Source organism: Aedes albopictus, chromosome 3 (genome assembly GCF_035046485.1).
Source record: "Aedes albopictus strain Foshan chromosome 3, AalbF5, whole genome shotgun sequence".
Classification (NCBI taxonomy): domain Eukaryota; kingdom Metazoa; phylum Arthropoda; class Insecta; order Diptera; family Culicidae; genus Aedes; species Aedes albopictus.
In genome coordinates, this window is record NC_085138.1 from 239,314,480 (window position 1) to 239,335,851 (window position 21,372).

General features: G+C 43.8%; 1 protein-coding gene across 1 annotated transcript; it reads left to right on the top strand.

The window, feature by feature from the left end:
• Positions 1-6,643: 6,643 nt before the first annotated feature.
• LOC109409394 (uncharacterized) lies at positions 6,644-17,061 on the top strand. The gene is made up of 6 exons (XM_062859745.1): positions 6,644-6,793; positions 14,642-14,886; positions 15,185-15,760; positions 16,178-16,678; positions 16,739-16,792; positions 16,867-17,061. The coding sequence occupies exons 2-6, from the start codon at positions 14,656-14,658 to the stop codon at positions 16,921-16,923; spliced, it is 1,419 nt and encodes a 472-aa protein (XP_062715729.1). The 5' UTR covers positions 6,644-6,793; positions 14,642-14,655; the 3' UTR covers positions 16,924-17,061.
• The last annotated feature ends 4,311 nt before the right edge of the window (positions 17,062-21,372 follow it).

The window sequence follows — 21,372 nt, forward strand, 5'->3', positions numbered from 1 at the left end:
GTTCGTCAGTGCTATAAATATATACATCCGCAAATATTTAAAAGCTATCGTCAATGAATTAACTACACCGGCTGTTTTCCTACTCTCCGCATCGACCAATGTGGCGCTAGCTTCTATGCGCGAAAAATCGCTAAAAGTAAATCGCAAAAATATTGTATGGCGAATACCATCTAAAGGGAAATTCTTCAAAGTGGAACACATTATTCGAAAAAATATTTGGTAGTGGTTGTGCACAATGGTGACTACTATTAAGCCTACACTGAAATAAATTTTGTTGTAGAAACTACCGATTCCATAGTTAAATTAATAACCGTACCTATGATTCTCAACCGACAACAATTTCCAGTTCTGGAGCTCGATTTGAAAAGGTCGTATGTGCTTTTGTCGATATAAAATTCGATCAGTTTATTTTAGTTATTGTAGCAATATGGAAGATATTTTTGAGACTTTTAATGATGGAACGGAAAGCTTATTTTGTGAGGATTCTGCTGTATGTATCAACTTTGTTCAATTTCAACGGTTTTCGCTACAATAAGCGAATCCAACTGATCGAATTTTTAATCGACAAAAGCACATACGACCTATTCAAATCGAGCTCCAGAGTTAATTCCACTAAAACACTGTCAGTTTAACTAACAGTGCAGTTAACATTACCAAAAATAATATTAATTCAACAGCTGGGCATTGTATGTTTAACTATACTGTGTTGTTATTTGCGTGTCCAGGAAAAATTGACAATGTTTTGTTGTGGAGGTGACTACGCTTGTAGTCAAATTTACTGCAATGCTTTGTAACTTCAATCATATTTCAGTTAACTTCACAGATTTTGTTGTCGGTTGAGAATCATAGGTACGGTTAGTAAATTGACTATGGAATCGGTAGTTTCTACAACAAAATTTATTTCAGTGTACCAAATATTTTTTCACTAAAAGCTTTCTATTTCAAGTAATTCAAGTTTAGATGCTTTTCACCATACAAAATAAAATTGATTTACTCCTGCTGATCAACTGTGGCTGCGCGCAAAGGGGGTAGTCCATTGGCCTCCTAAAGTGAGGTTAAGTTTTGTGAAATCCCATTTCGTATTTTAGTGATTGAGTCGTTTCAGATAAAATTTAATGTGGGATCGGGGTAGAAAATTCATTTTATCGATAAATTTACCAAAAAATTGATGATTAAACCACTGATAACAGACGTTTATGTTTATATTGGCAATATGTGTAAAAATGCTCAACAGCCATTTTGTATGTAACGAGCAGCTGAAACTCATGTGGCAATCATTTAGAGATGGCGCAGTGATCGATAGTCAGTGATCGCTTTCAAGATTGCATGCCCAAGTAACCACAGTGCTGAAGCCTTATTGCATGCAGATATACGGTGTATTTAGTGCAATCATTACTTTACATGCAAACTTAAGGTTGATTTAAAGTGGAAGTGGGCAATTATAGAATCAAATTAGGATTATACTGGTATAATCTTGAAGCAGTCGCATAATTGCCCATTTCCACTTTAAATCAACTTTATGTTTGCATGTAAAGTAATGATTGCTCTAAGTACACCGTATATCTGCATGCAATAAGGCTTCAGCACCTTGGTTACTTGGGTGCACTACGCAATTTTACATTCAAGATTGTATTCGATCTTGAATGAAAGTGGAACTTTGAACTATTCTTGCATTCAAGTTAGATGTAATGTCGCAATCCGTTGAGTAGATGGCGGTAGTGAGCCAACGTATATCGTTTTGAACATTTACACAGGATTCTGCGAAAAATTTGTACTAGCATAAACATCTGTTATCTGTGATTAAACTGACGGGGAACTGGTATTTCCCTTTCAAACTTCTAAATTTTCACGACATAACCTCTACTTTTAATCGCCAATAGATGTGCGCTCTAACGTAAAATCGATTTGGTCTTCTACAAAAAGTTCGAAAATTACCTCGGAATATCACGCAAATGACACCAAAACAGTTTTTTTTCTGCATAGTCGCTTTTGCAGAGTAAAAGAAAACGTCCGGTTTGGTTCGTTGACTAGAGACTAATGAAAATTTTATTTGAATTTCTCTATCGCCTACTATGCAACGCGCTGCTGGGCGTTGCCATGGTGACTTATATATTAGTACATAGGTTCATTGGTCATCGTTGCTTACTTCGATGCCTACTACGATTGCAACACTCCTCCCTAAGCAAAGAATCCAATTAACCTATTATTTTCTTCTAGCTTTATATTCGCCAGGGCTTTCGTGAACCCATCCGCAGGTTGCTGCTTCGTGCTCACATATCCCAGCTCGATTATTCCTTGCTGTAGCACATCCCGGATGAAGTGATACCGGATGTCTAGGTGCTTCGTCCGTGGATTGTATCCTTGGTTCCGAGCGATGCAGATGGCCGATTGATTGTCGCACCGGATTGGAATTCCCTGCACGCCAAACATCTGTGACTGGAAGTGGTGCCACCAAAGTGCTTCCTGGATTGTGCGGGAAAGCGCGATGTATTCCGCTTCGCACGAGGACAAGGCTACTGTTGGTTGCCGCTTCACATTCCACGACACAGCTCCTCCCATGAAGGTGAACACGTACCCAGTAGTGGATTTCCTGGAGTCCGGTTCTCCTCCCCAATCGGCATCTGTGTAGCCAACCAGATTCGATGCCCGATCCTTTGAGTACGTCAGCCGGCTTGATTTCGTACCTCGCAGGTACCGCATGATGCGCTTCACAGCATTCCAGTGACCGCGCCCAGGATTCGCATTGAATTGGCTGACTTGATTGACCGCAAAACTGATATCCGGCCGCGTCGCTTGCGCCAGATAGGTGAGACAGCCCACTGCCTCCTGGTATGGAATTTCTTTCATTTCGCGGGTCTCGTCCGGCGTCGCCGGTGACATCGATTTGTCCAGCTTGATGCTTGCCTCTGCCGGCGTGGAGACTGGGTTGCAGTTCGCCAAGTTGAACCGCCGCAACACGCTGTCGATGTAGTGCTCCTGATCTACCCACAGCTCTCCGTTCTTCCGGTCCCGCGTGATCCTCAATCCCAGGCAGAAGGTCGCTTCGCCGAGGTCCTTCATTTTGAAGCGATTGTGGAGGAACGACTTCAATCTCCGCTTCAACTTCGCTTCGTTGGTGAAGATCAAGAAATCGTCCACGTAAATGGTGACGAAAATCATTTTCTCACCGTCGACTCGGAAGTACAGGCATGGGTCCACTTTTGACTGCTCCAGGCCGAAATCCTTCAGCGCTTTGTCTAGTTGACTGTTCCAAACGCGGCTCGCCTGTTTGAGCCCGTACATTGCTTTCCGCAAACGACAGACTTGTTTAGAAGTGCCAGCAAATCCTCGAGGAAACTCCATATAGATGACCTCGTCCGTCAGCTCGCCTTGAAGGAATGCAGTAACGGCGTCCATCTGCTCTATATCGAGGTCATGCTTTACCGCCAGTGCCAGGAGGTAGCGGATGGTGGAATACCGCACCACCGGGGAGTACACTTCGTCATAGTCGATTCCTGGCCGCTGCGAGCACCCTTTCACGACCAAGCGGGCCTTGTACCGCTCGATCTCACCAGTTGGTCCCCGTTTCGTCCTGAAGACCCATTTGTTCCGGATTGCCTTCCGGTCGCTTGGAAGACTGGTTAGCTCCCACGTTTGGTTTTCCTCCAGAGCCTTGATTTCTTCACGCATGGCCGCGATCCACTGTTCGCGATCCGGCCCGTTGAGCGCCTCCTCGTAGCTTTGAGGGTCGTCGACCGTCGTGTTGGAAGACATCGGTGTGGGCTGGGGGGAAACAACTTCGCCAGAAAAGGAACTATATGTAACGAAATCAGAATACTTGCCTGGAATTCGGCGCTCCCGGTCGCTGCGCCTAAGCCCTTGCTGCTCAACAGCTGGCCTACCAAGTTGCGACGGGAGCGCAAGCTCGTTGCTCGCATCCAGAAATTCCGGATCACTTGACTCGCTGTCGGATGATGTCAGCTCTCCAATCTCGTCTTCAGTGAGCTCACCGCCACCGATTCTCGGTCCCGCAACCGGGTTCATTTCGCCAGTCGCAGTCGGCTCATCGATCGAGTACAGCTCCATGAACTGTATTTGCTGCTGATTATCCTCACGTTCGACCAAATATTGCGGTTCGCCTTCCTGAACCACAACCACGTCGCGGCTGATCCGGATGTCACGCTTGACCGGATCGTACACACGATACCCCTTGGTACCGTCGGCGTATCCCACGAAAATCGCTTTCTGGGATTTGGCGTCGAACTTCCTTCTTCGTTGCTTCGGCACGTGGACCAACGCTAGCGATCCAAAAATCCTTAAATGTCGCAAATCCGGCTTCTTACCGGTCCACGCTTCTTCCGGTGTCGTCTCGATTGACCTCGTCGGGCTCCGATTGACGAGGTACGCTGCCGTAGAAACCGCCTCGGCCCAAAATTGCTTCGGTAGGCGCGAATCGTTCAGCATGCTTCGGGCTTTCTCGATGAGCGTCCGGTTCATTCTCTCCGCCACACCATTTTGCTCGGGGGTGTACGGACAAGTTTTCTCATGGCGAACTCCATCCTTTGCCATACTGCGTCTGAACGATGCATTCACATACTCGGTTCCGTTATCCGTCCTCAGAACCTTCAGCTTTCGTCCTGTTTGGCGCTCGGCCATTGCCTTGAACGTTTCATACGCCCCAAACGCTTCGCTTTTTCGTTCCAGGAAATAGAGGAACACCTTCCGGCTCGCATCGTCGATGAATGTCATCACATAACGGCTGCCACCGAGAGATGGAACTTCGATGGGTCCTACCAGGTCCGAGTGTACCAAGTCCAATAGCCCTTCGGCTCGCGAAACACTGGAAGGAAAAGGATTACGTGCATGCTTACCCTCGATACAAGCGATGCACTCCGGAATAGCGATATCCCGCAATTCGAAGCCGTCCGCCATCGTCATCAACTTCCGCAAGCTTTGGCGATTCAAATGACCTAGCCGCCTGTGCCAGATGGATGCGCTCGGTGCTATTAACGCCTGCTCGTTATTCCGGTTGAGCTTGTACAGGCCACCCACGTGTGTGCCGGATGCGATCACGTTCCCATCGTTCTCGCGGACTTCGCATCGCTCTGCGTCGAAAAACACCGTCAGTCCCTTCTGACAGATTTTGCTGATCGATAGGAGATTGGTGGCCAGTTCCGGAATTTGCAGCACTTCCTGCACTTCGATGGGGCCTTCTTCGAGATCCAGCTTGACCAGACCCTTCGCGACAGACATCATGTTGCCGTTGTTCGCCGTGCCAACCGGGTGCGCCATGTGCTGTTGCTTCACAAAGCCGTTGCCACTTCGAGACATGTGACACGTGGCGCCGGAGTCGAAGTACCACTCCTCACCACTTACCTCACCCATCGCAAAAACGCTGCACAATGCTTTGCCCGATGTCCTCTGTGGGGTTTGCTTCTGTGGGCACTTTGCTGCAAAATGCCCCCGCTTCTTGCAGTTGTGGCACGTGTCGTCCTTCTTCGGTGTGCCACCGTTGCCACCACGTCGTCGTCGTGCCGGGTTGGAGTACAAAGCACCGTCGGCGCCGTCGTTTTTCGGTCCACTCGGTAGCTTCACATCTTGCAAAATTTTTGCCTTCACCGCGTCCGACGTTAACGCAGTGCCCGATGCCTCGAGTCCCATTATCATGGGTTCATAGTGCTCCGGAAGTCCCATGAGCAACAACGCAGCCAGCCATGAGTCGTCCACTTTGAAGCCGATTCCCGCAAGTTTGTGTGCCGTGGACATCAGCTCGTCGACGTACGATTCCACGCTGCCGCATTCGTCCAATCGAATCGAGGTTAACTTTCGCAGCAAGCCAATTTTCCTCGTCAGGCCGTTGTCCTGGAAAGCATTCCGCAGCTGCTCCCACGCTTCCTGAGCGTCCTTCGCGTCCTGCACCAGGCTGTAGTTCGTCGTCTCCAGGCTCAAGCAAATCGTGGCCAACGCTCGCAAACTAACCTCCTCGTCAATTTGCTGCCCCGCCGGGGGCGATACCGCGTACCACGTGCCCTCGCGAATGAGCGTCATTTTCATCGCGAACGCCCACGTGGAGTAATTTTCGCGTCCCTTCAGCTTCTCGATGATGGGCATGGCGACCGCGCTGATCCGTCCGTTCCCAGCGGCCGGCACTCCGGCTCCGCCCACGGCACCTGGTAATCCAGCTCCGATTCCGCTTGCTCCATTCTGCTGCTGACGGTTCATCGCGAAAATTTTCACTAACTTTTAACTTTTCTTCTGGCTATGGCCAGCCTCGGGCCCATAACCTTTTGCAGAGTAAAAGAAAACGTCCGGTTTGGTTCGTTGACTAGAGACTAATGAAAATTTTATTTGAATTTCTCTATCGCCTACTATGCAACGCGCTGCTGGGCGTTGCCATGGTGACTTATATATTAGTACATAGGTTCATTGGTCATCGTTGCTTACTTCGATGCCTACTACGATTGCAACAGTCGCGCATATCTGTTCATGCTCGTGTTCACGATATTATGCGACTAAATTTGCGGGCTATTTATTTTTCCCGTAAGGTAAACGACGATACGCGCATTATTTACTTGTTTCTTATCCAAATGTTGCGCTAGATAAAGATGGACAACGTGGACAACCCTGCAGGCAATGAAATCGATGTTTTCTCCGCAGCGTCGACCGATGCCCGCGAACAACAAAAGCTCACTTCCTGTTTTCAAGTGATCGACTTCCTCTTGTGGCGGTAGTGAATAATCCGAAAAGAAGTTCTAAAATTAAGCCCAAAGTGCGTGAATATTAGCAAGTAAACTGGATTAAGAATCAACTATCGGTAAGTTGCGTTTTCTTACTGCAAAATTGTTATCACTTAGCTTCTGTGGGAGGCATAAACATCCGTTCATTTGCGTCGTTAAAAGCGCATGCATGCGGTGTGGAATTAGGGTTACCCGAGCCAGCGACTTAAGGTGAAACGGCAGGTCAATTCATTAAATAGGATTACACTGAATTCTTTTTTTACACGACTTTTTTTTACGCGATTTTATTTTGCACGACTTTTTTTACGCGATTTTCTCGAAGTTACGCGACTTTTTTACGCGATTTTGGTCATTTGCGGAGGGCAAATCGCGTAAAAAAATTTCCTTTGGATTTTTTTTTTTGCGCGAATTCTCGAAGTTACGCGAACTTTTTTTACACGATCTTTTTTTGCGCGAACGCATCCATCGCGTAAAAACAGAATTTAGTGTATTGTATTACCATTTATATCGTTCACTAATAACTCTAGATTGAGCTTAAATAAGGGCGAAAGTAACATGATCGATTTCTCTCCATCGATTCTCTTCTGTAAATTAAAGTGACAAGATGCAAATTCAATCGAACTTTGTTACACTTATTATGTCGTTTTTCTTTTTGAACCTGGGACTGGATTGGCGAAAAATGGATAAACAAACTCAAACAAACTTTAGTACAAGCGAAACCGAAGTCGGGTTGGGGTTGAAACTGTGATCGCATCCAATCAAAAAGAAAAACGGCATTTGGACGCTACATAGTCCATTTTACGAGCCGATTTTATGAATGAATTTTGACAGGACGTAGCGTCCAACAACCCGTGAAAATCAATATCATCATCAACATTGTTGTCACTTCGCAAAATGGCTCATTGCATCGCAGAAGTTACTTCTTATACGAGCTTAAGAAACATTTTATAAATGAAAATTTTGGATGAATAAACAAAATCTATATAAACAAAAGAATGTTAGAAAAAACTCAAATTCTCAAATCCCATGGTTGAGTTGTTTAATGCGCGATACTTAACTCGTCAAATTCCTCAAACTCACCACCCTAACAAGATGGACCAAAGCTGCCAGATATGCAGATTTATATGTATTTTATAGATTTTCAATCATGCATACAGATGGCGTTTTGAATGAAATACAGATTTTTTAACTACCTGTTGTAAAAATATAAACTGTGGCGAGCGTATCACTAATATGTAGCTTATTCATCGTCAATGTTAATATTATCTAATATTTCAGATTCTCAACCGAAAAATCAAGTAATTCAAATAAATACCGATGACGAGAAAACCAGGACGTATTGGGCAGATAACTAAGCAGTCTAATAATGGTGTGCTTGAACGTTGCCTAGCCGCATCCTTTGGAGTACCCTTCCACTAACAACACCTAGAACAACACCCATATCTCCTCGACACCTAGGCCTGAGAGGTCGTAGAACTTTCTACATCTTTCTTAGGTGTCTAACTAACCATCCTTTCATATTCCTTAGCAGTCGTAAGGACGAGTCCAGGACAACTCTAGACTGTTGGAGGAGTGCGTCAGTCTTGTCGATAAGTCGGAGATAAGTCTCCAATCTTTGTGTTTTGGTATCCGACGGGAAGGAGGCAACCCTCATAACTGTGGTCTAGGGCTGTACTGCCCCCACTCGCATAACAGTCCCATTTGACTTTTCATCACTTTTGAGTTAACGTTATGAATAGTCATCATTTTTGATGTACTTCCAAAAACAACAATAAAAATTACGAATTTGTATGTCAATGTGTGAAAAAAATACCAAGTTGTGAGCGTCCCATATCAAAAGTACCCGCATAACAGTCCCATCATGGATTTTTGTGTTACGCAACACAAAACTGAAAAACTTTGTAGTGATTCTAATATTTTTTACAGTTATATATTCATGTGCAAAGCAATCTGTGAAAGTTTCGAGATGATCGAAATATTTTCCAAATTTTGGCGATTTTTCAAAGTTTTATATGGAAACAAGTTTTCAAACTTCAAATGTCGTTTTCTCAATTCCTACTTTTTGCAAATGGGACTGTTATGCGAGTGGGGGCAGTGTACTACCTACGAAATTTGTGCGACTTGCTTAATGCTAATGTTTACTTTTTCAGTGGTAACCAGGTAAATGATTAAACCATGACAATTTCTCATACGCTTTTTTCGCCAAGAAAAGCACCCTATTAAACCCTATCCAATTTTCAACTCCAGATATCTATGAAGTGGGCCAAGTTCTTGGACATGTTCTGAGTAGATATCTAATTAACTTTTCCTCCCCATTCCCGCTGATAGTAAGGCCGGTGTCGAGAGTTCGTTAAATGAAAGGTTTGTCAAGTCTCAGGCAGCTTTTCTGGCGCCTGAGAGACGAACCAGCCAAGGGCTGAAAGTCTCTTTAAATAAAGACAAATCAATCAATCTTTTCTGGCGCATTAAACGTCTCTATCGACAGCCACCCCAGGATGGGTACGGTCGGCTATGCTATGCTATCCTGTGTACCATAGTGTCACGTAGAAAGACTGCCCGAAACTCAATTCAGATTTCGCCCGAAATAGACGTGGGCAAGGCGGAAACAGAATTCGAGGGACAATTATTCATTCTCATTATTTTAAGGAAATTATACTTCTTTCACAATATATTTTTACGTGTTATGAAAGCTAATTTAGAAATTAGCAAATGGTACCAAATTGGCAATGAGGCATTAGGCGAGGTGCAAGAATAAACTCGATCATTATTAATCGGTGCTTAGGAAGATGAAAATTAGATAAAAACCCTATCAAAATGAAGTTCTAAAAATCTGAAAAAATCATGCTGGCTTAGAAAAAAGTGCTCTTTCGTATAAAATCAATACATTACTAATACAATATGATGAAAACCACACATTTTGATTAAAAACTGGAAGGAAAAAATATATTTCCTTAAAAAATCAGCTCCTTACTTACCTTACCGGTCAGGCTAAGGCCGGGGTGGCCTCTGCTGTACATAGTAGCCGCCTCCATTCCACTCGGTCCATGGCTGTTTGTCTCCAGTTCCGCACTCTGCGTAGGGTCCGCAGATCGTCCTCCACTTGGTCGACCCACCTAGCTCGCTGCGCTCCACGTCTTCTTGTACCGGTCGGATGACTCTCGAGAACCATTTTAGTCGGGTTGCTATCCGACATCCTGATGACGTGACCCGCCCACCGTAGCCTCCCGATTTTCGCGGTATGGACGATGGTTGGTTCTCTCAGCAGCTGATGCAGCTCGTGGTTCATTCGCCTTCTCCAAGTCCCGTCTTCCATCTGCACTCCGCCGTAGATGGTACGCAACACCTTCCGTTCGAAAACTCCAAGGGCGCGTTGGTCCTCTGCACGTAGGGTCCATGTTTCGTGCCCATAGAGGACGACCGGTCTAAGGCGCTGTCCATAAACTACGTAGACTTTTTTTCGGCCATCTCAGACCCCCCCTCCTCCCTCGTAGACTTTTGTTCATACACAATTTTCGAAATTTGTATGGAGCGCAGACTTTGGCCAGACCCCCCCGTCCCCCCCTTACAGTCTACGTAGTTTATGGACAGGCCCTAATCAGCGTTTTGTAGATGGTTAACTTCGTGTTACGGCGAACTTTATTCGATCGTAGAGTTCTGCGGAGTCCAAAGTAAGAACGATTTCCTGCCACAATGCGCCTCTGAATTTCTCTGCTGGTGTCGTTGTCGGCGGTCACCAGTGAGCCCAAGTACACGAATTCTTCAACCGCCTCGATTTCATCACCGTCGATATGAATTCGGGGTGGCGGGCGCGGTGATTCCTCCCTGGAGCCCTTTGCCATCATGTACTTTGTTTTCGACACATTAATGACTAATCCGATTCGCCTGGCTTCACTCTTTAGTCGGATGTACGTTTCCGCCATCGTCTCAAATTTACGAGCAATAATATCAATATCATCGGCGAAACCAAGCAGCTGAACGGACTTCGTGAAAATCGTCCCACTCGTGTTTATCCCCGCTCTTCTTATTACACCCTCCAAAGCAATGTTGAACAGCAAGCACGAAAGACCATCACCTTGCCGTAACCCTCTGCGAGTTTCGAAGGGACTCGAGAGTGTCCCTGATACTCGAACTACGCACATCACTCAATCCATCGTCGCCTTGATCAACCGTATCAGTTTATCCGGGAATCCGTATTCGTGCATAATCTGCCATAGCTGTTCTCGATCGATTGTATCATACGCCGATTTGAAATCGATGAACAAGTGATGTGTGGGCACGTTGTATTCGCGGCATTTCTGCAACACCTGGCGGATGGCGAACATCTGGTCCGTTGTAGCGCGTTCACCCATAAATCCAGCCTGATATTGCCCCACGAACTCTCTTGCAATTGGTGATAGACGGCGGCATAAAATTTGAGAGAGTATCTTGTAGGCAGCGCTCAGTAGTGTGATCGCGCGGTAGTTCCCGCAATCCTACTTGTCGCCCTTTTTGTAGATGGGACACACGATACCTTCCATCCATTCCTCCGGTAATACTTCCTCCTCCCAAATCTTGGTAATGACCCAGTGTAGTGCTCTCACCAGTGCTTCTCCACCGTGTTTTAGAAGCTCGCTTGGTAGTTGATCTGCTCCAGCGGCTTTGTTGTTTTTCAACCGGCCAACCTCCTCCTCAATCTCTTGAAGGTTAGGGGCCGGAAGTCTTTCGTCCTGTGCACATCAGCTCCTATATATCTATTTTGGCCAGGGTGCTTCTAATTTGGCCACTCCCATAAGAAATACACGTGATTGGCCAAAATAGAAACCATAAATAGAAATAGAAACTTAACCCTCTAATACCCAAATTTTTGATTTTGATCTAAATTTCATTTTTCGTAATCTAGGTGGGGCTGGCTCACCGACACTTCCGGTCCGCTTTAGTGCTTTATGCATCATTGTGGCCAGGTGTTGCTCTAGTTTTTCCAACTGTATTGTAAAGCATGAGCGGTGATCCTTGGCATTCTTGTGTAAATTGGGGTAGGTACTCGAAATGTTGATCGATCACCGATTATTGCTGGCAGATGCAGTGGAAAGTTTGTCTTAATACGTATCAATCGTCTCTGACAAACGAGAAAAACTGACTTCACTGATTACCTGTCTCTGAGCCAAATTTGGTATAGAGTCTTCAGTCTCCGATTAATCGTTTCATGTTTGATGGAGGTTTTTAATCCAATGGGTTACATAGCCGCTATCCGAATGAAGAGAGTAATATTCCGCGTAATATATCACAAATCGAAAGAGGTACGGTACATTACGTGGAGCGGATATACTGAATTGGGTACCAGACCAAGTCCCTGCTGGGTGGCACTAAATAGGTGAGCCATAGACAATAGAATCGTCAATGTCGTAGGGCATAGTATGTGACTATTGTCGAAACAACACTATTTTTGGTCATTGTCCACTAAGCGCATAACTATGTTAGGGTCAAGATTAGGATGAAATCATTGGCAAAATATAATAACACTTTTTAGTTTGTGTAGTTAGTTGAACTAGTGTTAGCTTTTTATTGGGACATTTTCTGTAGGTTTATTCTGGATTACAATGCATTGAGCAGCTAATTACCTGAATTATTTTATAACAGTAAACAACATTATTCCTTCTTGACATCTGATCAGATATTTCTCCGGTATTAAATTTGGGGTAGAGAGTTAAACACCTACGGAAAATAGTTTTTCAATGTCAGACAAACATCACATGAACACAGCTACCAATGTACCAAACCTTCTCTACTGTCTTCTCATTTTGCCGCTTCCTATCCTCAATTGAACTTATCTGACACTAGTTAGGACTGTCTGTGGGAGATCCGGGTTTCTAATTCTGTGTAGGGCTTGTTAAAACGGGATGCCTGATATGTACTGCGGACAAATGGGCTGGAAGTACTGAGCAATCACAATTACTGGCGTACTAATCATATTAAATGCATGCTTTTCTACTTACATCCCGAACGTCGCCAACCGGCAAAGAGGACATGACGGAAAAAAACGCGAGATGGCCCTAACAAAAACTAGAAAGGCGATGAAAATGGTCACCGATGCAACGATATGGAAACAAAATAGATGAGAAATTATCGACCAAATCATAATCTATGAACATATCGCTAATGTTCTTTATCATTCTTTCTTTTTCTCGTTTCAGCAACAAAATCGAAACCTCTCTACTATCTCTTCATTTTCTACCTCTTCCCATCCTATTCCCACATCTTCCTATATCCTCTACCCCATCTATTTAATGTATCTGACACTTGTTGGGACTGGTAACGCCAGCGCCTGCCTGTGGAAGATCCCGGTGTGCTAATTCGGTGTAGGACATGTTAACGGGGGAGGCTTAGTAGGTCCACATCTGCCTACAAGCAGATGGGCTGACAGTTGTCGGCCTGGGTGTGGATTGAGCAATTACAATTACAATTACAATTACAATTTCATTTTTCGTAATCTAAAATCGATTTAAACATGTTTTGGAAGATGATTCTGTTTAATTCTCGATTTCGTGAATTTCAGTTTTTGATTTTTCTAATTTTTATTTTTGAACATCCCCACACTTTTATATTTTCCCTAGAAGCCTATTCGGGGTACGGATTTTTTGAGATAAAAACATTTTGAGATTTGATGATTACTGTTGAAATATTTTTATTATAATTTTTTTTCATTGAAAATTTTATTTTCCGTGTAATTTAAGGGAAAATAATTTTAGAGTGTATTCGATTCCCTTAAACTATTTAACTAGGGTAGTATGATTTGGGAAAAATTTAAAATATGTTAATTGTAGCGATTCAATACAAAATAAACATTGACTTCTAAAAGGTGACTAAAACATCAATTTTTCAATGATTTTCAAAAAATATAAATACGCTTTAAAATATACCAAAAACCATTTTGAGATATACAAAACAGTCCTAAATATCAGCTAAAAATATAAAAAAATGATATACCACGAAACAAATATTACAAAAATGCTCAAACTATACCCCGTCTAAAGGCGGGGTTGGGTATTAGAGGGTTAAGAATATGTGAAACTGCGGCAGAGCTTCTATTTTGGCCAGTGCCACTTTTAATACAAAAATCAAGTATTGGCTTGATTTCTGCATTTTTCCTTCAAAATATAGATTGAAACCTTTCATTTGATACATTGGTTGTTTTCATGATTATTTTTTTTTAAAACGATTTCCCTTAGACTGGCCAAAACCGGTGCCCGCACCCTAGAACTTTTCATAAAAGTATGTTTTTTTTACATTTGGTGTGAGACCAAAGTGGTCATAATTCCGCTCACGAACAAATTTATACCATCTTTTAAATAGACTTTTGCGGAAAAGTGCATTATGTTTTTACAATTATTTTTTTTCTGTTCCGTAGGAGTGTATAATAAGGGTTAAACACACTGTGTACTAAAATCGGCAGATTTTATGGTTTGGCGATTTTTTGTGTGAGCGGTTATTGGAACACATGAAATTACCTACCGCTTTTTTGGGCCCAATAGCCGCTCAAAAAATTTCTTTCTTTTGTTTTTAAAATTTATGTTATCCGGTTAATATTGCATAAAATGGCTTTGCTCTCGTCTAATTTATATTGTCCAAGAATATCAACACCGAAAAGAGTGTATTTATGCGTGTAAACTTGATTTTTGCAACAGTGAGCGGCTATTGGGTCATGAGCGGCTACTGGTACACTGACGGTACCTCATGGATCGCTCGTTTCTTTATGATTGATACCGCGAGGTCGCCATTCACCGCTCGTTTCATACGATTTACGCTCATGCTCCATTCACCGCTCGTTTCAATCGATTCATATAAATCGTATGGAACGAGCAGTGAATGGAGCATAAGCGGTGAATGGCGACCTCACGGTGTGTGATTATGTTCTTCACCCAATAAGCTAATAGCGCGTTTCTCATCAGTAACAGATCACACGATGGACCTCGAGCTATCCTACCTTGATCCTGCTTCCTATGAACCAGTATTCATATGCAACATTTGTAACCGTGTACTAACGGAACCCGTATGCCGTAATGAACACATCACACAGAACTTCGGACCCAACCCATTGGACGTTGATTTTGAAAATCTGATCAAATCGACTGTGGTACGCAACAGTGGCGGGCAACCTTGTCCGACGGAAACGTCTTCTGACTCTGAATTGGAGGTAAGTTGAAGATTGGTATTGATTCAAATCCGGAAGTACGTTTGATTTTGAAAGATCGTTTTGAGCAATTTTCTAGTTTTTATGTAAAGGGACAATAATAGCAATGAAGCCTTGTTGTTTGGGCCAGCAATACTTATGGTATAACGGTTTTTACAAGCGTCTGATCAATATGAGGTCTTCGATAGCGGAGGGTTTAGTTCAATTGGGATTATCTCGAGTATAAGTTTCAAACGTACTTCCGAGTTCTAAGTGGACAACATTATTGCAAATCATATAATCGATAATTTTTATATTCAAGCAGGGTAAAGTGTGCGCCATAATACCGCATCCATCAAAATCTCAAAGCCCTACACATTTTTTGTGTCCGGAGTGCGGTGAGATAACCCTCGACGCGAAATGTAGAAAGGACCACAACTTCCAGACGATGAAAGACAAATGCCCTGTCTGTGACGTAGAATGCAGCTCCCTGGAATCATTGATACGACATCGCAAAGATTGCGTTCCGATAGAAGAATGTTTCAGCAATACCACCGACTTGTTGTCATCAGTGTCGCTGCAAAACCTTGGAGAGGATATGTACGGCACTGGACAGCCTGCTGGTATGAACTTGCCGGATAATTTTGCTACTATGGTTCAGAAAGGTACACTCGGAACGGGACAGTATCAAGTAACGACCGGCTTTGTTGGCGACAACGATCCAATTATGGAGCTGCTTGACACGGCTATGGATGGTGATTTGAGTCTGCCTCTGTCGGAGGAGATCGATGGAGTTTTGGAATGGGACGATTCAATGTCACTGGCAGTGCTAGATCTTGATAACGTAACAAGTGAAATATCAGTATTCGACGATTTCTTGAAAACTGATATGGAAATGGTGAGTATAAAATTGGCTGTATACAAATTACATCCGCAAGGTTGACTATTTCGAGCACTTCCACAATTTGCCTGACATTGTATTAATTTACCTATAGGTATAGGTATTATGAGGCAAGTACAATGATGCATTAGTCCCTGTTTAGAAAAGCTATTCATACAGTTTTTTGACATTATTTCTTTTTATTACATCGTACGCTGCTTTGAAGTTACTCCATTTTTTATACGTACCCCTCGTTATGTTGCAGGAAGACGTCATCCGACGTGTGGTGTTCTTTCTAGAGAGAACCACTTTTGGATGGAGTGTTCATTCTAGTATCAACTCCATCCGAAATGGGTTATCTCTAGAAAGGACACCACAGACGTCAAAAAGTAATCAGGAGGATTTGAAATTAATTTATAACTCTCTTATTTACAGGTTGAAGTATCCAAACCGGAAATTCAAAGTCCACCGGTCATCATCGAGGATAAGATGCCAATTCAATTGCCGGCAGAAACCCGAAAACTTCTTCTCTGTAAAAAATGCGGCGAAGAATTCCCGGATATGGATACATTTGTGCCTCATCACATTTTGCACGGTTATAGTGGAAGATTTGAGTGTCAGTTCTGTTCGCGGCGTTACACCCGACTGCACTGGTTCCGATTTCACATGGAGACACATGCAGATCAGCTACCAGTCGTGTGTAAGTTTTGCGATGACTATTTTCTTTCAACCAAACTGCATGACGAGCATCTGCAATCGGTGCACGACGTGGATCATGATGGAATGGATAAAGTATTGCTGTCACTGGAGGTCATCAAGAACAATCCATTTTTGTGCATGGGATGTGGAAGGTGGCTTAAGTCTAAGAAGCACCTTGAAATGCATCATCAGATGCATGCATTGGCAAAAAGGAAAGTTGCCGCCGCAGATGAGCCGGTATTGAATTATTATTATTTCGTCATAGTCATGCTTTGTCATAGTTCATATTGTTTTCAGATTCCTACTTCGATGAATTCGACGCCAGCATCAGCAGATGTATCGAAGCCAACTGTAAGTTCCTCTAAAACTGGCAAAAAGAAACCGATTCATATTTTTGAATGTAACATTTGTTCGGCCAACATCAGATCCATCGACGAAGTCCGTCTGCACTTGATGTCTCACTCGGCCAATCATCCATATAAGTGTGAAGCGTGCCATGAGCGATTTCCGTCGACGTCACAACTGCAACAACATAGCTGCAAGCGATCTGTGACCATCAGTACCAGCACTTACAAGTGCAACGAATGCGGTAAAGTGTTCTCTCAAGCTGCTGGATTGGCTTGTCATGTAAAGACACACGAAGATGCGGCGAGCAAGAAGATTGAAACTTTCTCGTGTGACGACTGCCCAGAGAAATTCAGAGTATTAAGCTCGTATCTCATTCACCGAGCTAAGAATCACTGATGAAGATATTGACTGGGAACATTGATATCTGTGAGTATATTTTGCTTTACAATTTAAACATAAATAAAACTGCTTTTAAATGTGCTAAAGGGTAGTCTACCTATATTATTGAATTACTAACACCGATAGATGGTATTGGGGACTTCGAAGGTGATGATTTTGTTTGCGGTTTTCTGTGAGAAAATTAAGGAGGGAAGATTTTTTGCTTTTTTTTTCACTCATACGCCCATAAGAAACCCTGTAGGAAGAAAGAGTGTTTCCCGGCTGATCAACCTTCGTAGGTAGTCGCGAATAGCAGCACCGATGTATCATGTAAAACATTGGTGAAGTCGACCGCCCGAAAGATAACAAAAACAGATTTTCCGGATTAGCAATGTTGGGATTGTCGGAAGGGATATGACCCGAATCTACATTCGCACATTCACTATTCGTGAAAAGGCCAGGCGTTTCGTCGAATTTTTAATTTGTTGCATGTCGAATGTCGATGTATGCACTTTTCTGTTATGGTGCCCCACAACCGACAATGCGTCTCCACCACCGTTAGTCTTCCGTTTCTTGGGCCATAGTCATCACGTTGCTCACATTTATTTGTACCCGGCTGTTGCAACGAATGTAGAATAAGAATGGAAACCCGAAGCCAACCCGACCGAGCACGTGGGCCGTAAGCGTTCGTGTTCCTGCTTTATAAATCTCCCCCTGCTAACTCTCCCCAGAAATTCTATGCTCACAAACGATAACGTTATCTGCCTGCATCACGAGACTGCTTGCTCTCGTCGCTTCTCTATAATTACATCTTTTGTGAGCAGGGGCTGTTTGCTTGGCTATTTTGTTTGTATTTTTTTATGTTTCAGTTTATGCTGTTTATCATACACCTAAGGTTTGTTTAATGCGTCTTGTCGCTTGTACGTCGCGTCGCATCGCACATTCTTTGTGGCTCTGGATATGTAATGCCGACTAGAACAACGCATTTTATTTGGCTCAATCAATCGAAACGGGATTGTACTGAAGTAAAAAAAAAAACAGTGACGTAGCGCGACAAAACTATTGTTATAAAATTCCACATATCTTTGCGTTTCTATTGCTTGAAAAAACCTATAGGTACCTAGTTCCACCGGCGAGTTACGATTTACCTATAATAAAACCCATTACCAATATCCATCCAAATAGGGTATTGGTCGAGTGTTGAACCCTCAACGACTGTGGTGTTTCGAGCAAGTTCTGTTCAATCTACTTGATTTTATAATTCGCTTTTTGTTACACTAAAATAGAAACGAATTGAGTGTAGATAAAAGAAAAATATAAAGCAATGATTTTTTACGTGTATGCGATAGGAGTTGGTTGTGTAGAGTTTGAGGAGATTTGGCTCAGTGCGAGCGGAAACATATAGAATGGAGATAGTAGAGTAGGAAGAAGGAAATTTAAAAAAAGTATTTGAAATGTGCCGTTTTAAGACGTGTTTCGTTTTCTAGCAAATAAATTTCGTTTAATTGATACAATGCACTTGCTTCCCCATCTTGAGTATCCGAACATTTTGGTCCGATCGTGCCGAATGTCGGATATGTGGATGGAAGCATTTTAGATTCTTGGTTCGTGCGCGGAACGAGAAAGAATCGACGCGAGTTTCAGTTGTTGCGACGGTCGGAAATCGCGAAGTGAATCCGGTTGCATCGGATAGTTCCGGACACTGCGGTTTACGGGAAGTGAAAGTGATCGGTTGAGCGGCAGATGGTCGGCCATTTTGAATGCTGATCATGCTCGAAAAGTTCACCCACCATGGCTTGAAGCTCTACATGAAGACTGTCGATGCTGCCTATAAGGAGTACAACAATTTCCAGAACCGTATCTACCTCGCCGACCCTCTTAGGAGAGAAGAATTCGAACCGAAGTTCATTGAGTTCGAAGAGCTATACGAGTTCGTTCGGATCTCGTTGAGAGAAATGATCCAGCACTACGTGGACATCGAAAAGGTGATAGCGGATGAAGCAGCTCCGGATCGTGAGAAGCAGCTTCTCGCTATGAAGTTTTTTGGAAATGCTGCAGCAGAGGGTGAGCGTGGCGGGAATAGTGGCGTGCAGGAAAGCATTGTGCTGTACCGCATACCGCCGTCCCTGATGTTGCAGCAAACACTGTTACCGACGTTTGACGGCCGGTATGAGCACTGGCACAAATTCAAGGCACGGTTCTGTGATATTGTGGACCGATGCACATAGGATTCTCCAGCAACGAAGATCCATTATTTGGATAAGGCGTTAGTCGGAAAGGCGAAAGGAGCAATTGATGAGCAGACACTCAACGACAACAACTACTATGGCGCCTGGAGGATTCTGGTAGAACGCTATGAGAACCTCCCGGCCACGTCACGAGGTTGCTGAACATTTAGCCGATGACCAATGAGTCGTCAGCAGAACTGCAGACGTTGATTGACGACTGCACGAAATGCGTGGAATCCCTGGAGTTCCACAAACTGAAGATGGATAAGATGTCCGAAACCATTGTGATCACGTTGCTGGCGTTGAAGCTTGATCCGAGTACCCGCAGAAGCTGGGAGGCATTTGTTGAGCATGGTAAGTTACCAGTGTATAAAGATACGATCGCATTCTTGCGTAAACACTCTCACGTCTTGGAGAGGTGTGAGCAGAACGTTACGACAGTCAAGAACAAGGTCGTGTCGATAAGAAGTCAGCCGTCTACAGTCACTAGTAAGACGCATACTGTGACGGTTTCGAAGGCGAATGATGGATGCCCCCTGTGCGGATCTGTCCATCCGGTGGATACATGTGGAGCGTTCAAAAGGATGTCAACATTGCATCCAAGCGGTACACGAAGGCAAAGCAGATGGGGTTATGCTTAATCTGTCTGCAGCGAGGGCATCAAACCGCTGCGTGCAAACACAGCAAAACGTGCCCGTCGCGTGCGAAGAAGCATCATGCTTTGATGCATCCGGAAGAGAAGAAGCCTGTAGCAGCTGAGAGCCCGCAGCCACCTGCGGCAGTGCAGGAGAACTCCAATCAGCCGATGACCGCGGCAAAGTGTACGATTCCAGTCGTGCCAATGCAGACGAAACAAGTTCTTTTGGCGACTGCTGTGGTGATGTCATACGATTCCAACGGTGAGGCGCACCAATGCCGTGTGCTACTTGACTCCGGAGCGATGGCGAACTTCATGTCAAACAGAATGGCGGAGTTGCTACGATTGCGGAAGGAGAGTGCCAATGTCCCGATCGACAGCGTAAACGGGATGAAGACAAGGATGAACCATCGTGAAGCATAAAGTGAATGCTAAAATGGTATCCAAAACAACCGGTTTTGAATCATCGTTAAATTACCTGGTTGTCCCCCGAGTGTCCGGTGCATTGCCGGCAACGAAGATCGACCTGCACAGCTGGCAGATTCCAGAGTCGGTACAGCTGACCGACCCGAACTTCTACGAACCTGGTCGCATTGACATGCTTGTCGGTGCGGAGTTATTTTTCAAAGTGCTGCAAGAAGGTAAGATCAAGTTATCTCCTAATCTACCTGTCGAGAGCACAGCGAGCAGTAACGGTCAAAATGTAGGCCGATGGATATTCCCAGATCGAATTGATTGAGTTTCTATAAACACTTCAGAAAGTGCAATGGTTTTCGCTAACACAGTCAGAAAATGCACTAGTTTATTTCTTATTAACACTTATGTGGCCGGCAGGGTACCCGGGTACCTTTTTCAATTTCAAATCTCGACATTTTAATGGTTGTTGAAACTAGGATGTTGGAACTCTGTTAGATCTTAGAACTCGTGAATATACATCTATTAATGGGGTTGACCGAATTTTAAAGTAAGCAGGGGCAGGGGGAGGGGCTCCTGCATTTTTTTATTACGTGGAAGGCCGGCAGGGTACCCGGGTACCCACGAAATTGAAATGATCATATCTCCGTCAATTTTGCATAGATTTTGGAAATTTTTAGCTCATTCAACTCAGAAACTCATCATCTATCGGGAAAATATTTGGTTAGACCGATCTAATCACCGTGGTTTTCGGAAAATCCATATTTTTGGGAGCATGTCCTTATACCATATTGAAACCTACATTGTTAAGACTAGGATGTTTATGGTCAACCATGGCCCCACGAGAAGCGTGTTCCGAAATCACAGTTTCAAAGTCAACACGTTTTATGATTCCAGGCCAGTCAGATACAATATGCCAAAGCAAT

Coding starts and splice junctions, on each gene's coding strand:
- LOC109409394 (XM_062859745.1), top strand. CDS start 14,656: ATGGACCTCGAGCTATCCTACCTTGATCCTGCTTCCTATGAACCAGTA. Junction 14,887..15,184: donor CTTCTGACTCTGAATTGGAG/GTAAGTTGAAGA, acceptor TTTATATTCAAG/CAGGGTAAAGTGTGCGCCAT. Junction 15,761..16,177: donor TGAAAACTGATATGGAAATG/GTGAGTATAAAA, acceptor TCTTATTTACAG/GTTGAAGTATCCAAACCGGA.